This window comes from Muscardinus avellanarius (genome assembly GCF_963383645.1).
Source record: "Muscardinus avellanarius genome assembly, chromosome: 9".
In the NCBI taxonomy this organism is placed as follows: Eukaryota; Metazoa; Chordata; class Mammalia; order Rodentia; family Gliridae; genus Muscardinus; species Muscardinus avellanarius.
In genome coordinates this window covers 62,385,724-62,405,730 of record NC_137795.1, presented here as the reverse complement: position 1 = coordinate 62,405,730, position 20,007 = coordinate 62,385,724, and the positions used below count along the sequence as shown (strand labels likewise).

General features: G+C 37.1%; 1 protein-coding gene across 4 annotated transcripts in view; it reads right to left on the bottom strand.

Annotated features, from left to right (window-relative positions):
• The window catches only part of CDK14 (cyclin dependent kinase 14), a gene marked incomplete at both ends in the record, with an annotated part of 505,411 nt that overhangs the window by 138,781 nt on the left and 346,623 nt on the right, over window positions 1–20,007 (bottom strand). For 3 of the 4 annotated variants that reach the window (XM_080700879.1, XM_080700881.1, XM_080700882.1), the window contains one exon: window positions 15,704–15,824. In XM_080700879.1, coding sequence (XP_080557005.1) covers window positions 15,704–15,824 — 121 coding nt within the window. The remainder of the gene's footprint in view (window positions 1–15,703; window positions 15,825–20,007) is intronic. The other variant, XM_080700880.1, reaches the window with a different exon arrangement.

Genomic DNA, 20,007 nt, shown 5'->3' with positions numbered 1-20,007 from the left:
ATGGTTAAGAATGTTGAAATGAGCACTGCTAATGTATATAAAATAATGGCTGATATTTGACAACCATCAGATAGATAATAATATTTGAAGATCTGAAGACAAAAACCTTTCTGTTGTGAATCTTTGTGGTCCATTCTTTGAGGAAAGCTTTGAGCTTCTTGGAGTATTGGGAAAGACTTTCCCTGGAGTTGCTGTCTGTGCAGACAGGACACTGGACATAAATTACAAGGGAAAGATGCCCCTTGGAGCTGTGCAATGAAGTAGAGCCATTTGTGAGCAGGGACCAGGTCCTTTTCACTCGCAAGCATTCTGTAAGATTTTGAACATTTTATATTTTGCCAAATGAGTGAATGAATGAAGAGACTCAATTGAAAAAGAGGGTCTGAGTAGGAAGGAGGCTGCCCTAGGATTTTTTAGAGATATTTTTTTTTGGGGGCCTTTTCTTTTTCCCCATGCCAGGACCAAGCATTTAGGAAAATATAACCAGCCACCTTCAACCTTCAAATTTTGGGGAGTATCCAATGGCCATGAAACAATAATAAAAGAAAATTATAATTTCACAAGATTACTAAAGTTCTAAAACAGCTTCTAAGTTAAACATGTTAGGATTAAACATGACAAATAGATGACAGTTTATAGAGTTGCTACAATATGGGTTTTAGTCTCTTGAATTTCCATTATGCTATGAATATATTTAATTTTCAAAAGCAAATATGGTAAAAGCTAGCAATAAAGGAAGAACCTTTGAATTATCAATCAAAAAGGATGATGAAAGCCTTGCCAAGCTTTCTGAAAATGCAATTAGATACACATCTCACTCCTAACATCTATCATCTCCCATAAAAATGCATAGAAACATAAAATACCATAGCAAAAGAATAACTACTACAAGTGCATATGAAAACATAAAGCTACTCATCTCTAGTCATTAGTAATTACTAAGTGTCTGCATGTATTAAATTAATGATTTATTAAATTAAATAAGTGATTTATTAAACTATGATTAAATTCTGTGAATTAATAAAATTAGTGAGTTGTTTCCTGGCCATGAATAGATTATTTAAGTTTTATTTAAATATATTTAAAATTTGCCGGGCATGGTGGTGCACGCTTGTAATCCCCACGCTTGGGAGGCGGAGACAGGAGGATCACGCAGGTTCAAAGCCAGCTGTACTGGCTTAAGAGACCCTGTTTCAAAAAAAAAAAAGTATAAAATAGGTCTGGGAGTGTAGCCTGGAAGTAGAAGGGTTTCCAGGAATCCCAGTACCACCAAAAAAAAAAAAAAAAAAAAATATATATATATATATATATATATATATATATATATATATATATAATTTTAAAATTCTTCTTTTTTCTAATGGCATTTTTAGCAACAAAAATTAAAAGATACTACATTTAAGACCAAAATTAAAAATAACACAAATATCTAAGATTGTTAATTACAAAATAAGGCAAATTTGTATACCATGACCAAGTTGATTTCATTCCAGGAATACAAAGCTGGTTCAACATACATAAGCCAATAAGTGTAATTCATCACACAAACTAAACTAAGGACAAAAATTGCATATCTTCTCATTAGATGTAGAAAAAGGATTTGACAAACTCCAACTCTCATTTCTGTTAAAACCACTGAAGAAATCAGGGGTAAAAGGAGCTTGCCTCAATAATGTAATAAGAATATATGATATATCCAATATAAGTATCATACTAAGCAAGAAAATATTGAAATAATTCTCTTTAAGATTAGGAACAAGGCAAGGATGCCCACTATAACCTCTCCTATCCCATAAAGTAGTTGAAAATCTAACTAGAGCAATAAGATGAGAAGGAAAAATTTTAAAAAAGATACAAGTTGGGAAAGAAGAAATGAAATTATCTCTGTTTACAGATGACATGATTCTATACTCAGAAGATTAAAACAACTTAGAAGACTTTTTGAGCTGATAAATTTAGCAAATTAGCCGGGCATGGTAGTGCAAATTTATAATCCCAGTAATTGGAAGGCTGAGACAAGAGGGTTGCAGGTAAAAGGACAGTCTCAGCAAATAGTGAGACTCTCATCAACCTAGTGAAACTGTTTAAAAATAAAAATAAAAGAGTGCTGGGGAACTTTCAGTAAGATGATGACTGAAGGAAGCAACCCATCTCAGTCCTGCTGACAGTCTCTACCACTGTGAAAACATGCATCTTGTCAAGAGAAGGAAAAATAAAACAGCAAAAACTGAACAAAGCAATGAGAAACTGAAAAGCGGCAAAAACAAAGTTACAGAACAGAAGACAGACAAGAACACCAACTGCCTCCAATGGCTGTGGCCTTGGGGGCTGTAGCAGCACCATCTTGCTTAACCATGCCAGGACTAGAGATCCCTAGGAAAAAAAGCCAAGGACTTGAAGGAAAGTAAGTGGCTGTAGCTCACTGGAATTGTGAATGGTTGGCAGCTTGCTCCATGCTTCACAGAGATCCTATGTCCAGACACCCAGCTATAACTTGCAGCAAAAGTGGCTGAACTCACCGTGTCCTCCAGTGATTCAGGGAAGTGCTCAACAACATCATAAGTGAACCAGTAGTCTCCTTGGGAGACTACCCAGCACAGCCAAAGGGACTTGCCCAGCAAGTGACAGACTTGCAGGGTCTGAGACTGCAGTTTACCTGCTGAAGGTGCGAGTGGAGTCTGTTGTCAGACACAGGCTTAGGGTCTGTGAAAAGTACACAGTCAACATCATATTAAACATTAAACGAGGAAAGACTGCAATAATTCTCCCTAAAAACAGAAATAAGGCAAGGATATTCATCATCACTTCTTTTCAATATAATACTTGAGACTCTAGCCAAAGAAATAAGGCAAGAGAAGAAAATCAAAGGAATACAAATAGGAAAAGAAGAACTAAAACTATCCCTATTTGTAGATGACATTCTATACTTAGAAGACCCAACAAACTCAACCAAAATGCTTATAGAACTGATCAAGAAATTCAACAAAGGGTCTGGATACAAAATCAGTCTTTACAAATCAGAACTTTCCTATATGCTAACCATAAATCCACTAAAAAAGAAATCCAGAAACATTTCCACTCAGGATATCCCACAAATAAACTAAAATACTTACGAATAAGCCTAACCAAGAAGGTAAAAGACCTCTACAAGGAAAACTATAAGACATTGAAGAAAAAAAAACAAAAACAGAAGAACAACTTAGGAGATGGAAAACTGTACTGTGTTCTTGGATAGGCAGAATAAATATCATCAAAATAGTCATTCTTTCTAACGTGATCTACAGGTTCAGTGCAATGCCCGTTATATTACCAAGGTCATTCCTCAAAGACATTAAAAAATCAGTCCTTAAATTAATTAGAAACAACAAAAAACCCAGAACAAAGTAGTTCTCAGCAACAAGAAACATGCAGGAGGCATCACAATACCTGACTTTAAAATATACTACAAAGCCACAGTAATAAAAACAGCATAGTACTGGCAAAAAAAAAAAAACAACAACAGACATGTAGACCAACAGAAGACTCAGAAAAAAATTCTGCATATTTATAATCAATTGATTTTTGACAAAGGGGCCAAAAACAGACACTGGAAAAAATATAGACTCTTTAACAAATGGTATTGGCAAAACTGGTTAACCATATGCAGGGAAATGGAAATAAGCCCTATTTTCTCACCATGCACAAAATTCAATTCAAGATGGATCAAAGACTTGGAAATCAGACAAGAGATCTTGCAGCTACTTGTAAAGGGCATAGATCCAACACTTCAATACATAGACACAGGTAAAACTTTCTCAACAAGACCCCACAGGCACAAGAAATTAAATGGATCATAAGTGGGGTTGCATTAAATTGAAAAACTTTTGTAGAGCAAAGGACACTATCATGAACCTCAAAAGAGAATCAAAAAAGTGGGAGAAAAACTTTGCCAACTAATCTTCCAATGGAGAACTAATATCTAGAATCTTCAGAGAACTGAAGAAACTCACCAGTAAGAAAACAATCCGATTTAAAAAAAAATAGGCAAATGAACTAAAGAGATACTTCTAAATGAATAAATTAAAATTGCCAATAAATGCATGAAAAAATGCTCAACATCATTAACAGAGAAATGTAAATCATAACTACCCTGAGATTTCACCTAACTCCAATTAAAATGGCAATCATTAAAAAATAAATAAAAGCCAGGTGTGGTGGCGCACACTTGTAATCCCCGCACTTGGGAGGCAGAGACAGGAGGATCATTCAGGTTCGAAGCCAGCCGCACTGGCTTAAGAGACACTGTTTCCAAATAAAAAAGTATTAAAATAGTCTCCAGGAACCCCAGTACCACCAAATAAATAAATAAATAAATAAATTACATAAATAAAACTACAACAAATGCTGGTCCTTGTGGAGAAGTGGGAACTCTAGTATATTGTTAGTCAAATTATAAATTAGTGCAACCACTTTGAAAAACAGTATGGAGAATCCTCAGAAGAATATAAATGAACCTAGCATATAATCCATTAATACCACTTCAGGGTATCTATCCAAAAAAACAGAAACCAAACTACCAGACAAATTCATGCATATCTATGTGATAGCTGCACAATTCATTATTGTCAAACTATGGAACCAGCCACGATGTCCATCAACAGATGAATGAATTTCAATGGTATGGGATATGTAGACAATGGAATTTTACTCAGCCATAAAGAAGAACAAAATTATGTCATTTACAGGGAAATGAATGGAACTGGAGAACATTATGCTAAGTGAAATTAGTCACAAAAAAGTAAAAGATCAGATGCTCTCCCTAATATGTGAAAGCTAGGGAGAAAATGGGTCAAAGGAAGAACTCTATACAAAGAAGAAGAAACCATGAATGAACAAATAAGGTGACCAATTGAGGGGGATGGGTGGGGAGAAGAGAGAAACTCCCTAATGTACATGATGTACATTCACAAACATATCAAAGTCAATCACTAAGCCAAACATGAGAAGGAAAGAGAGGGGAGGGAATGGGGTAGGAAGTAGGGAAGGGCTAAATGAGTGCTGTGTGCATGTATGCCTCTACCATTGTGTACTCCATTAAGATGTATGACTACAACGTACCAATTTTAAAAAAAATAGGGCTTGAGATGTATCTCAGATGTAGAATGCCCTTGAGTTCAATCCTCAGTACAAAAAAATAAAAATCAGAAAACTAGGCATATACAAAATCAACTTGCAAAAGTCAAAGCTTTTCTCTATGCACCAATGATGAATCCACTGAAAAAGAAATCTGGAAAACAATTCCATTTATGTAACCTTTATTTTTTATTTTTCTTTGTTTTTCTGGGGATAGAACCCAGGGGCATTTAACCTCCAAGCTACACCCCCTGCCTTATTTTTTTTAATTATTTATTTTGAAACAGGGGCTCACTAAGTTGCAGAGAGACTCACTAAGTAGCTGAGGCTGTTCGCGAACCACGATCCTCTGGTCTCAGCCTCCCAAATGCTGGGATTACAAGTGTGCGCCACCACGCCCGGCTTATGGTAACCTTTAAAAAATGCTTTGGAATCAAGGCAAATTACCTCCATGATGAAAATTATACAACACTAAAGAAAGAAACTGAAGAAACCTTAGAGGATGAGAAGACCTCTTATGTTCTTAGATAGGTAAAATATCAAATGGCCATACCACCAAAAGTGATCTACAGAGTCAATGCAATCCTCACAGAATTATAAAAACAGTCCTACAATTCATATGAAAAAACAAAAGAACCAAAATAATATAAGCAATTCTCAGCAATAAGAACCATGAAAGAGGCATCACAATACCTGATTTCAAGTGATACAAAGAGCTGCAGTAATAAAAACAACACAGTATTGGTACAAAAACAGTCACATAGACCAATGAAACACAATGAAAGGTACAGGAACAAATACTTATATTTAGAGCCAGATGATTTTCAACAAAGGAGCCAAAAACATATGTTAGAAAAAGAGCTTTTTCAACAAGTCATGCTGGTGAAATTGGATATCCATATGTAGAAGAATGAAAGTAGACCCCAATCTCTCACTCTGCACAAGAATCAGCTCAAGATGTATCAAAGACCTAAAAATAGACTAGAATCTTTGAAATTACTAGAAGAGGAACCACAACCAACTCTCCACATAAGAAACACTGGTAGACTTCATCAATAAGACCCCCAAATGCTCAGAAAATAAAATTGGTAATAAATAAATGGGATAGTATCAAATTTAAAAGCTTCTTTGCAGCAAAAGAAACTTTTTTTTTTTTTTTTTGTGGTACTGGGGTGGAACCCAGAGGCTTTCTACCTCTGGGCTATACTCCCAGACCTATTTTCTATTTTATTTGGAAACAGGGTCTCACTAAGTTGCTAAGAGCCTCACTAAGTAGCTGAGGCTGGCTTTGAACCTGTGCAATCCTCCTGTCTCAGCCTCCCAAGCGCTGGGATTACAAGCATGCGCCACCACGCCCGGCTCAAAAGAAACTTTCAGGAGCTCAAACAGAGCTTTGAGAATGGGAGAGTATAATGCCAGTTACTCTTATAAAAGAAACTACTATGCGCTGGGTGTGGTGGCGCACCCTTGTAATCCCCATGCTTGGGAGGCGGAGACAGGAGGATCACACAGGTTTGAAGCCAGCTGTGCTGGCTTAAGAGACCCTATTTCCAAATAAAAATATAAAAAAATAGGTGTCTGGGAGTGTGGCCCAGAGGTAGAAGGGCTTCTAGGAACTCAGTACCACAAAAAAAAAAAAAAAAGAGAGGGAGAGGGAGAGGGAGAGGGAAAGGGAGAGGGAGAGGGAGAGGGAGAGGGAAAGGGAGAGGGAGAGGGAGAGGGAGAGGGAGAGGGGGGGGAGAGGGAGAGGGAGAGGGAGAGAGAGAGAGAGAGAGAGAGAGAGGGAGGGAGGGAGGGAGGGAGGGAAGGAGGGAGGAAGGAAGGAAGGAAGGAAGGAAGGAAGGAAGGAAGGAAGGAAGGAAACTACTATCAAGAATGTATTTAACACTAGGAAAACAACTTAATCAAAAAAATGGGCAATTGAACTGAATAGACAGCCCCCCCCAAAAAAAAGAAAGAAAAACTATCAGTAAATACAAAACAAAATATTCAACATTATTAGCAACCAGAGAAATGCAAATCAAAACTGCACTGAGATTCCATCTAATTTCAGTTAAAATGGCAACCACTAAGGTGATAATAAAAGCTGGAGAGGATGTTGGGGAATAGAAACCCTTTTACACTGTTCATGGGACTGATAATTAGTACAACCACTATGGAGATAAGTTTGAGAGTTCCTCAAAAGACTTAAAGCCATGAATATTAAACTGTCAACAAGAGGATAGGCAGTAAAATATAAATAGATTCCTCTTTCCACTCCAAGGAGACCAAAAAGCCAGTTAAGGGAAAATATTTTTTCTTTTTCTTTGGTACTAGAGATTGAATCCAGAGGAATTCTACCTGTGAATTAAACCCCCAGCCCTTTTTATTTTGAAACAGAGTTTCTCTAGGTTTTCTGAGAGTCTCACTAAGATGCTGAGGCTGCTCTTGAACCTGCAAGGTACAGGTAATGAAAACTGTGAAGATGAGTCTAACAGCTAGAAATGGATGGAGGATTGGAAGTTTAATCAAGGAGCAGCAGACCTATACATCTCCCCTGACCATCTCCTACCTTTCCAGGCACCAGCAGGACACAGTAACCCAAATCTTTTTTTGTTTGTTTTTATGGGTCTGGGGATGGAACTCAGGGGCATTCGACCTCAACCTCCAAGCTACACCCCCTGCCCTATTTTTTATGCTTTATTTTGAAACAGGGTCTTACTAAGTTGCAGAGGGCCTCACTAAATAATAGCTGAGGCTGTCCGTGAACCGTAACCCTCTGGTCTTAGCCTCCCGAATGCTGGGATTACAAGCATGTACCACCATGCCCGGCTATAAACCAAATCTTAAAGGCTCAAACCGGGGATAGAAGTTAGAGCAGAGAGCAAAATAAGGCACTGAGAAGAAAATAGAGTGTATCATAGAAAAATATACTTATTGACCTATGTGACCTAGTTTGGGCACATTAGAGAAAACATATGTCCTTTCTCTTTCTGTGCTTGGCTGATCTCACTTAACATAATGTTCTCCAAGTCTTTTCATTTTCTTGTGAATGACCTGATTTTGTTCTTCTTTATAGCTGAGTAGAATTCCATTGTGTGTATTTCCCATTATTTTGCTACCCATTCATCTGTTGACAGAGACCTAGGTTGGTTCCATATTTTGGCTATTACAAATTGTGCTGCTATGAACATGGGTAGTAAATTAATCTTTGACAAAGGGGCCAAACTCATACACTGGAGAAAAGACAGTCTTTTCAACAAATGGTGTTGGGAGAACTGGCTATCCATTTGTAGAAAGATGGAACTAAATCCTTACCTCTCACCTTGAACAGGAATCAACTTGAGATCGATCAAAGACTTAGAAATTAGACCAGAGACTGGGAAGTTATTAGAGAAGGGCATAGGCTCAACACTACAACATACAGGCACAGGCAGTAACTTTCTCAACAAGACCTCCAAAGTGCAAGAAAATGAAGCAAGAATTAACAAGTGGGATGGCATCAAACTAAAAAGTTTCCTATCGTCAAAGGAAACCATCAGTAACCTAAAGAGAAAGCCTAAAGAATGGGAGATCTTTACCAGCCACTACTCTGATAGGGGGCTAATATCCAGAATTTACAAAGAGCTTAAAAGACTTGACACTAGCAAAACAAATAGCCCAATCAAGAAATGGGCAAATGAACTAAATAGACACTTCACAAAAGAAGAGATACAAATGGCCAATAGATACATGAAAAGATGTTCAACATCACTAGCCATCAGGGAGATGCACATCAAAACTACGCTGAGATTCCATCTAACCCCAATCAGAGTGGCAAACATAAAGAAATCAAATAACAACAAATGTTGGTGAGGATGTGGGGAAAGAGGAACTCTTACACTGTTGATGGGAGTGCAAACTAGTTCAGCCACTATGGAGATCAGTGTGGAGATTCCTTAGAAAACTGGGAATGAGTCCACCATATGATCCAGCTCTACCACTCCTGGGTATCTTTCCAAAGGGGTTGCAATCAGAGAACTATGGTAACATATGCATACCCATGTTCATAGCAACACAATTGGTTATTTATTTTTTTTGAAACAGGGTCTCATGAAATTGCTGAGGCTGGCTTCCTACCTGGATACTCCTGTCCCAGACTCCCAAGTACCGAGATTACAGATGTGTGTCATCACATTCTGGTTAACTTAGGTTTTAAATGTGTTTTCTCCTACAACGCTGCTTCCTTTTTACATGGTAAAGAACTGCTAATTATATGTTTAAAGTAAAGATTTTACACGACTAGATAGATACACAATGTAAAACATAAAAGAAACTAGCATACATGAAATGTTCTCTAAACTTTGAGATATATTTCTAAACTAAAAAGCACACACAAACACAGGAATGTAAGATGAGGATATCCTGAACCAAACATTCTAATTTTCAAGACAGAGATACTATGTAATTTCTCTAAAATCAAAGACAGCAGCTTTTATTCCTCTTATATAAGCATCCCAAAATATAGAGGCTATCCTCCAATAGAAATTCAATAAACTTAGGTTGACTGATTGACAAATTATGAGCTAATGAGCACCAGGCCTGGTGGCATATTCTCGTAATCCCGTCCCAGTACACGGGAGAATCAGACAGGAGGATTTCAGGTTTGTGGTCAGCTTCAACAACTTAGTGACCCCATAGAATGCCTCTGAGTTCTAACCCTAGGAACGCATACACACACACACACACACACACACACACACACACACACACACACAGCCAATTCTTAACAGTTTTATTTTTATATATTTCCTAAAGAATTTTATATGTATTCATTTCTGATGGCAGCTTAGTACACCAAAGGTAATAATAATATCATGAAGCATAGTCACCCTGATTGGCTATTTACAAACTACTCCAAAATGAGTTTGTGGGTAGCCAATTACTTTGCCACCATTTATTTTAAAAGGGGGGATGACCTAATTTGTTTTAAAAATATTTATCAATAAATACTACATGCAAAGCCTTATTTTACATATTATTGTTCAACTAATTTATTACTACCAAATATATTGATTGAAAACTCAAATATATTCTTTCTTTCATAAACACACACATTAATAAACAACAGTGAGATGTAAAAACCATAACCACACTATAACTTAACTAGAAAAAATGAACTGCTTCAATTCAGCATGCCAAAGCCATCAGTAAATCCAGTACATTGATAGCCACCCTGTAACGGCATATTAATGTAGCATCAGAGAAAAGGATTTATGAAGATATCTCATTATTAGGCAATGTAACATAAGTTTTTGGCAAAAAAAATTGAGTAGTCTCTAGGTGTGAGCTAAACATTCAAGTGCATTAAAGCTCTTCTGACCAATAGAGGTTAGGAAAATTATTGCTTTCAAATATTATGAGAGAGGTGACCAAAGGTCACAAGTGAAAACCTTGTCTTAGAATCCTGGAAGAATTATTAACTCTCAAGGGTGTCATGATATGAAGTTAAACTGTGGTAATCCTAAATTTAAGGGACTTCAGTAAGTGCGGATGGGCTCAGAACTCATGGCTTTTGCTGTGAGCTCAGCTTTCAAACACCCGGATGCTCTTTTGGGTTTCCCCATGTCCCTTGGTTGTCGGTGACTGTAGTCACCAGCAAGTCACTTGAATTATGCATTTTCTGAGCCTCTCTCAAGAGCTCAGAAAGAGTTATTTTTCTTGACACTGGCTAATACTTCATGTCCTCTTTGGTCTTAAAACTTGATTAATTAGAAAATGTGCAAGCAGCATTGACAGATGACTTTACCTAACTAAACTCAAAATTCTCATTCTTACTAGCTTCCTACTAAAATGGACTCCCTTTATTTTCACAGAAGTGGGAAGTGAGTCATGGCTAGACACTGGAAGACTATGTACCAGCATACACACTGGTACCACACACACGTATTTCATCCAATGATCCTCCTCAAATAAAATGATATAGGAGCATTGATTAGAACACTGGTGTCCAGAAAGACAGTCCATCATCTACAGTCCACTGAATGAGAGTGGAAGCCACTCATCTGAACTGTGCAAAGGACTGAATATGATTCAGAGTATAACTTAAATTACAAATACATATTTTATTGTATTCATGTTTTTAAAATTACAGTAGTGATAAAATAAAAACCAATTTCTTATAAATCACCTTATCAGAGTATATAGTAAGTTGTACACAGAAAGGGGTTTGAATGGATTGACCTTGAGTCTGAATATTATCTTCATTTACTAACTTCGTAACCTTAACTGTACCACTTAGCCTCCATTGTTTTCTTTCAGTGTAACAGAGACAATAGGTAAGTAATCAAAATGCATAAAAGAGCTTAGAATGCAGTTTTTATTCAATAAAAGTACTCATTATTGTTACTGTAATTATTACTCAAGTTTCAAATTAAACCATAGGGCCTCATCTAGAACACATTTATTTTTAGGGAGGGGACTATAGCATGGTTCATTTATGATCCTCTCTCTTAAAATACTGGCAAATAAAATCCAAGTCCTAGGAAAGTTTATTTTATTACATAAATTTCCTAGGGTCTAAAGAAATCATTAAAGATGATGGCAGGACTTTTTTTTATTACCAATATGTATGGTGATTAGGCTTATTTAATAAAAAGCAGTGCTAAATGGCTTTATAATACTTAATAAAGAGGCAATTTCTTTTCTGATATATGCAAAATAAATTTTGATGAAGAGTTTTCTCTATATATCAAGACTGGTATGGAAATTTTTCCCTAACTACCCAGCTGCTACAATGTTAAATAAATTAATTTTAATCTTAAATCAGAGATGTAATAGAGGGATGGGAGATTTAATATGCAATCTCATTACATTTGACAGGCTTATTTATAAATGATCTGCCCCACATTTTGACAAGCATAGTTAATATGTTAATTAGCTTCTAAGATGATGGGGAGAGGAAGAGACTGACATGCTATCATTCTTTGCCTACTGTGTTAGGGCACACTGGAGCTGCTACCCCAGGCTCCCCCAAAGCACTGTGATCTTGACAGGACAATCATTTATTAGTTACACTAACTTAGTCATCTCATAATGAAAATTAATTCCCCCAAATAATCCCAAGTAACTTCCTGCTTGAGACAAAAAATGTAGTCCTTAACATACGTATGACCTTCCATGATGGAATATAAAGTTTATTTAGAGCAATAACCTCAACAGCAAGAACAGATCTCTGTGGCCAGGGAAGAATTACACAGATAAGCTGCTTTTTACATCTGCACTTCCCTCGGTGTGGTTTTCAGAATCTGGTAAGCCTTTCTAGTTTAGAAGCTTAGCAATGATTTTCTATGCTTTAACTTTCAAAGAGGTATACAATCCAAGAATTAAGAGGGGCGATGTTCATTTTGATTCCTCTGCTTTTATCTGCCTTTCGAAAGGAGACAAAGGTATCAAGAGTCCTTCCTCGAGGAGTCCTCAGATGATGTGTGCATTCACACATTTCCACAGAGGTGGAAACCTAGAGAAGGGGATCTTAACAGGGCCATCTCCTACTTCCAGCACTTGCTGACAATGTCAGTGTGTATGTGTCTTCATTAATATTTTTATTGCCTGTGGCTATTTAAACAGAAAACTGGAAAATGTAACACTGTGTTGGGATCGTTAGTTTTTAGTTATGCCCTGCTGCCCCAGGATGGTAAATGAACTGTAAAAAATAGCCTGAAACTCCTGCCACCTGCCTCCCCACTATTGTCCGTGGGTTAATATTTGTACTTCTCTTTGATGCAGCTGAGCCATGACTCAATTATAGTCCCATTTCTAGGTCTCTGACTATCCAGCCTCAATGTCGTTGATTATGCAAAATCAGTGCCCTGTGAACTTCCCTCTAACTAGAAAAACACATACATTTTTACCTGACTTACAGCATAATAACAAATGGCTTTCAGAAAATGGCTTGGAATTAAATAAGATTTAAAATGACAGGCATAGCACAGACATAACTCAGAACTTAGGGCTTGGAAGTGAAGAGGAAATAAGCAAGCAAAGCTGCTCAAATCTAACACATTTGCTATTTGTATTTGGCAGTGAATAACCTTGGCATGTAGACAAAAAGGCATTTGGGGTCTCTTATTTTCTATCAGTTTTCTTTCCTTCCTTCTAAATAACAGTCTTCTTAGGCTTCTATTATGTCTGTTCAAAGCAAGCTAGCAAAAAATGCCTAAGCCATCTTTCTTAAGAGAATGAAAACACACACACACACACACACACACACACACACACACCACATGAAAAAAAAGTAAGGGGTAGGAAGAAAGAAGTAGAGACTGGAAAACAAATCATACACACAAACACACACACACACACACACACACACACGTATATATCTGAAACAGACATATTAGCAAGTCAACATCCAAGAGGTTCTTTGTACTTTAAGAAGTAATTTTAAAGGTTTGGAAAAAATTATCAGTAGCATATTTAAAACAACTTCTCCTGACTAGGAGGGTAGAGTCTTAACTGAACTGCCAAGTAACTAAGACAAAATTGGCTTCAAGCCACAAATGTTTCCAAACTATGTTTTATTAACAGAGTCCTTAACTGAACTCATTGAAAGACAACCTAAAATTTTTGTACTCAAAACATAGAGATAAATACCCCACAACTCAAGAATACTGAGTAATAATGATGTGCATAGCCAACTCCCAAATACAGGCAGAAAGAGGAAGGGAATGAGAGTACTGAGATCCTAAGATGTTCACCAGCCTTTGATCCAACCGCTTCCTCCATTACAACTAATTAGCTAAATATATATTTTTGCCCAAGAACCTGCCTATCCTTGGTTAAAAAAAAGTAACTGTGTAAAGCTAGGAAATATGATGAAAAAACAAATGAGCTCAGCTCCTCAATGGTAGATGATCTTTATTCTCAGCATTTTAGAATATGATTTAAATGGTACAGGACTTATTGTAAGGCATTGCACAATTTATGACAAGAGATCTTAGGATGTGTGATGACCAAAAAAAAAATTTTTTTTTTGGTGGTATTGGGATTCCTGGAAGCCCTTCTACCTCCGGGCTACACTCCCAGACCTATTCTATATTTTTATTTGAAAACAGAGTCTCTTAAGCCAGGGCGGCTGGCTTCGAACCTGCACAATCCTGTCTCTGCCTCCCAAGCGCGGGGATTACAAGCGTGCGCCACCACGCCCACCCTTGACCACGATTTTCTTATTGAAAGCTACAGAGATATACCCTACAACAAATAAAGAAATCCACATGAAAATAAAATGTGGCATATATTTTCGGTGCCTCTACAGATCCCCAAATCCCCTTCCTAGAAAGGTTGCTGGAAGGTCAATTAAGAAAATCTCATCTTTTCTCCACATAGTAAGAAACTTGATTGTTTTCTTACCATAAAATATTTAGATCAAATAAATCAGGGGAAAGCCTGGCCTCGTCACAGCCTGATTCACTAAAAGCCAAGGTTACTGGGGGCAAAACAGTGAGGGATGTACACAGCCTAAGATAAACAATGCGTGATGAAGTTTTACTGAAGTCATAAACATTATATGATCATGCAGCTGAATATACAGAGGCATAACCATTCAGGGAAAATGATTCCCATTATAAGACTGCCATGCGCTATGAGAATAGTTTTACTTTGAGAACAACTGTGAGTCTAGAAAAAAGATGTTTCTGTGAATGTAAGGCATGTTTGACAGCCGCTACTGAACCGGTCCTGAGTGCTCAAAATAAGATTCTTCTCACAAGTGATTATTACATTTATATAACATGGGTGTGAACTCAGAATAGTTTACTATTAATAATAATTATGTATTAAATCTTGCCAGTCATTGAACCTCATTAAATAGATTTTTAAGCTGTACTGAGCTATTTAATAAAACTGAGACTACTGAAATTAAACTTATGACATTTTTATGTAAGCATTAATTTTTTGGATAATGGGTATCAACCACTTTCGGGAGATATCTTGTGAACCAATCTATTGTCTTAACATTTACATCAAACTTTTCAGGTCAAAAATGTTACCTAAAGCCAGGCGTGGTGGCACATGCTTGTAAGCCCAGCATTTGGGAGTCTGATCCAGAAGGGTCACAGTTTGTGGACAACCTCAGCTACTTATAGAGGTCCTTTGCAACTCAGTGAGACCCTTTTCAAAATAAAGAATAAAAAAATAGGGGTGGGGGTGTAACTTGGATATAGAATGCCCCTGGGGTGTATTCCCAGTATTACACACAAAAAAAGTTACCTAAGCATTGCTGAGAATTTAAATATGCTCTCTGCTATTTCCAAATATACTACTGTATGGAGTTATATATCCCTTGTCATAAAATAAAACCACAAATTAAGACCCTTAGGGAGAAAAATCACAGTACTGACAGAAAAATATCTCTGCCCCTGTCTATCAAGAACCATTACCAGACACCATCTGCAAGCAGACTGATTAGAGAACATTCCCAATTATGTTTTTATAAAATCCAGTAGCATTGCCCCACACAGGCAACAATCCTGCACCATTAATCTTCATCCAAACTGTTAAAGATGTTTGTCTAGGCTTGACCCAGACCCAGCACTATACATAGATTAGCTGGAGTAAAAGTTCCATTTCTCACCACATGTCAAGGCAGGTGGAGTATTCTGTGGAGCCCAGGAGGACATCTGGAGGTCTGTACCACAATGTAACCACTTCATTGGAGTAGGTGTGGCTGGGGACAGATTTTGCTCTTGCAAGACCTGTGGGTTACATGAAACATAAATTAAATGGACATTAACAGAACAGGGAGTTTAAAATTGAATGCTGAACAATGTTAAAAGGTCAAACACACTACATTAGAATCACTAAGGCAATGTCGAGATTAACAAAGATTGAGTAAAACATAATATTTATGTTTTGAATATCTGCTAATAATGATCAAAATACCAAATAAAATAGAAAATAGGTCTGGGAGTATAGCCAGGAGATAGAAAGCCTCTGGGTTCCACCCCAGTACCACAAAATAATAATAATAAATAAATAAAAACTGGGGAAATGATCATAATCATATGTTAAGTAAAAAGGTTTATGCAGTTTGGCCTCATAACTACAAATACTCATGCATAGAAAAAAGATTGGCAGAAAATATATTTAAGTGCCTTCAGCAGTTACCTCCAAAGAACAGGATTAACCATTTTCTTATACTTAGTCTCACATCACAATGTAGCTTATAGTGATAGTGATATATAAGCACACAGCACTTGGTGGGCTCTCCCCAGCTCCGTCCCCATGGTCCCCTTCCCATATAGGATATTGAGACTGACACTGGAATTCTCCATATAAGATAAGATGTTTTGTATGTGAATATGTCATTTTAAAATCACAGAATCTATAGATACGATTTTTAAAAGAAAGAAACTGATAGCTATTTATCTGGTTATGTTCATAAATAAAAAATGCTGTAGTTTGGATATGGAGTGTCCCCCACAGGCCCATGGGTTAACAGCTTGGTCTTCAAACTATGGAACCACCAGGAGACAATGAGACTCGTGGGATGTAGGACCTCATGGAAGGAGGTATGGTCCTTGGGGACATGCCCCTGAAAGGGGTACTGGAACACGGGTATCTGCTATCTATCTATCTATCTATCTATCTATCTATCTATCTATCTATCTATCATCTATTTATCTATCTATCTATCACCTATCTATCATCTATCATCTTTTTGTACTTCTTAGCTGTCACAAGGTGAGTGGCATTGCTCCTCCATGTGCTTCCATCCTTTTCTGCCTTGGCATAGACCTGAAACCCACCTAACATAGAGTGAAACCTCTGAAACTGGACCAAAAGGAATCTGGATCATCCCTTTAGGTTGATTATCTCAAGCATTTTTCACATCAATGGAAAGCTGACAAACATGATAAATATAAAGTACTATTAGCCACTGTGATGCTTAAAGCACATAAAACATTTTTATAGTGAACCCATCTTCAGCTACTCATTTTAATGTTCTAGTTACTTAAAATTTTATGTAGGATTTAGGAACATGGCTTTTTTCTGTTTATTAAACACAGCACTCCATTTTCCATACTCTATGCAAATTTTAAAATTAATAGAACAGCAGGTGAGAGGAGAATTTCTAATGAATTCCACCATGGTTACAACTGCTCGCTTCTTTTCCACAGTCTAGTTCTTATAGTAATCTAATGGAATATTCTAAATTGGTTAATGACTAAAGTATTCCATATGAAAATGTATAGATTGCCCAGCTTGGTGGCACACACTTATAATCCCAGTACTTGGGAAGGCTGAGACAAGGAGGATCTCACGGTTTGCAGCCCGCCTCAGCTACTTATTGAGGCCCTCCACAATTTATTGAGACTCTGTTTCAAAATAAAGAATAAAAATAGGGCTAGGGATATAGCTCAAAGGTAGAATGTCCCTGGGTTCAATCGCTACTAACACACACACACACACACACACACACACACACACACACACACACCACAAATTGTATATAAACATATTTATTCATGGTACTTGTTTTTCCTGCACATAAACTAGAACAACCATTTTCAATGATAGATTTCCCTATCCACCTCTTATTTATTCTGAAAGCTTTATCCTAGCTCAACTCAGGCCAACTGGACAAGAGCTCAGATAATCTGGATGGGAAAGTAGCTCCAGATTTGGTAACCCCATCAAAAGGTCTGGTTCTTCAAATGACTCTGCTTCTACAGAGACCAAAGAGCTAAGCACAGGTCCTGAAATAGGTTCTGACTCATTCCATATGTTGTTGTCAAGACAAATGGGTGCAGGAAAAAAAAATCCTCCTGGGCTGGATTCCCTTGGTTTTCTCAAGGCTCTGTCATCAGGAATTGAGGCCAGAGGGCAAAGAGTATAAAAATACATGAGATTTTATTTGACAGCTCAGATGACCAGTCTGTTATGAAAAACTTGTGACATTCCTGTCTCTAAAGAGAAAATCAGATCTCAAAATAACCTAGGAATAATATAAATGAAAATAATTACACATAATTTCAGATCAAATATAAGTTTATTAAATTGGTCTGATATTTGTGGAAAATATAAACAGAAAAAGTTCTTAGTCTCCATTCTTCTCTTCTTTCCCACATGCTCAGGTCAAAGAATGCCCCACTCTCATTCAGATAGGACACATAACTTCCAAAGCAACAGTGTAAATATGTTTTCTTTCTTTCTTCTTTCCTTCCCATTTTTTTGTTTTGTTTTGTTTTGTTTTGTTTTGTTTTGTTTTGTTTTGTGGCGCTAGAGATTGAACTCAGGGGCATTCTACCTCTGAGCTACACACTCCTATTTTTTTTTCTTTTTTGAACAGGAGTCTTACTAAGTTGCTGAGAGACTTGCTAAGTTGATGAGGCTGACTTCAACCCTAAGCAATCCTCTTCTCTCAGTCTGCCAAGTCCTGGGATTACAGATGTGTACCACAGGCACAATGCAAATGAGTTTTAGTATCTAACTTTTCAAACTATTAACTAATATTCTCTTTTTCTTTCTTTCAATACTTTTACAAGTGCATTTAATTATGCATCATAGTGAGGTCAATGTGACCCAAACACACATGCACATAGTTCTTAGTGTACGGGTGTATATGTTACTGGGTATTTAACCTAGGCATATTCTGCTTCTGAGCTACACTTTGAGCCCTCGTTTATATTTTATTTTGAAACATGATCTCCATAAGTTGCCAAGGGCCTCACTATGTTGCTGAGCAAAGATGTTTCTGTTTGATTAGTAAGGTAAATAAATCCCAAAATATTTTAGGAATGGAGTGAATTATTAAAACAATGGGTCAAAAAATACCACAAAGTATGAATACATAACTACATTTGCCAAATATTTTTGGTAAAGATAATGCTATGTCTTTTTATGGTTCATGCATCAAAACACGCTTACTCATGCAAGATTTATTAAACTGCATCCTCCAGCTGAAGGAAAACTGTAGGACAGGATTAATTAGCACAGCATGTGTGAAAGCTTTCTTTCTCTGTTCCTTGTCAGTTGCTATGGTTACACTACAGGGAGAGAGCTACACTACCTTTTAAAAACGATGAAGTTCATGGGTTATTATCAAAACTTCTTATATTAATGTTTAGTTTGAATTAAAAGTCAAAAAGCAAAGTGAAATGCTAACCAGATGAGTATAGGTTATTTTTATATTGTTGCTTTGGCTAAGTCTGTGCAGACGAAGGAAGCAGGTTCATATGGGCACCTAAACAGCTTACATAACTATTCAGTGTACCCAGCTGAACATTTCTAACTAATGCAAGACCTTGGAGTTGGGGAGAAATCCTGCTATTCAAATTCTACTGTCAGTGATTAAAAGTTGGATTGCCTTAATACTAGTGCAGCAGATCCTTCCATCTCTGGAGGAATTAAGAAGCTTTATAGCTAACCACTTACCAATGAGAGAATTCCTTTTCATATTGCTATAAGATGGCCATCTTAGAGATGACATCTGCTGCCACCTTGAGCCTGGTTCTCACCTCTGGCAGGGACACAAAATAAATCACAGGACAGTGCTTCCCACACTTGCCTAAGCAGATCAGTCCTTTAACGTCCAACAGTGGAGACTCTTCAGGCCTGACCTCAAAGGTTTTCTCTGCTGCATTGGACTAGAGGCCACTCCCTTTCTTTAAAATGTTCTCCTGTTACTTCTCTGGTATAGCATAGTTAGCCAGGAATGGCTTGGGACCTTCACTCACTTATCTTTAAATGTTGGTTTTTATCTAGGAGTACATTCAAACCAGTGTTTTCTCAAAGGTATTCACAGTGCAGTCCCTTGTGGCTAATGTCATGTTTTGATTTGGTTTTTGGTACAGGGGATTGAACCCAGAGGCATTTTCCCTCCAAGCTATACCCTAACCCTATCTTTAATTTTTGTCCAACGGGGTCTCACTACTT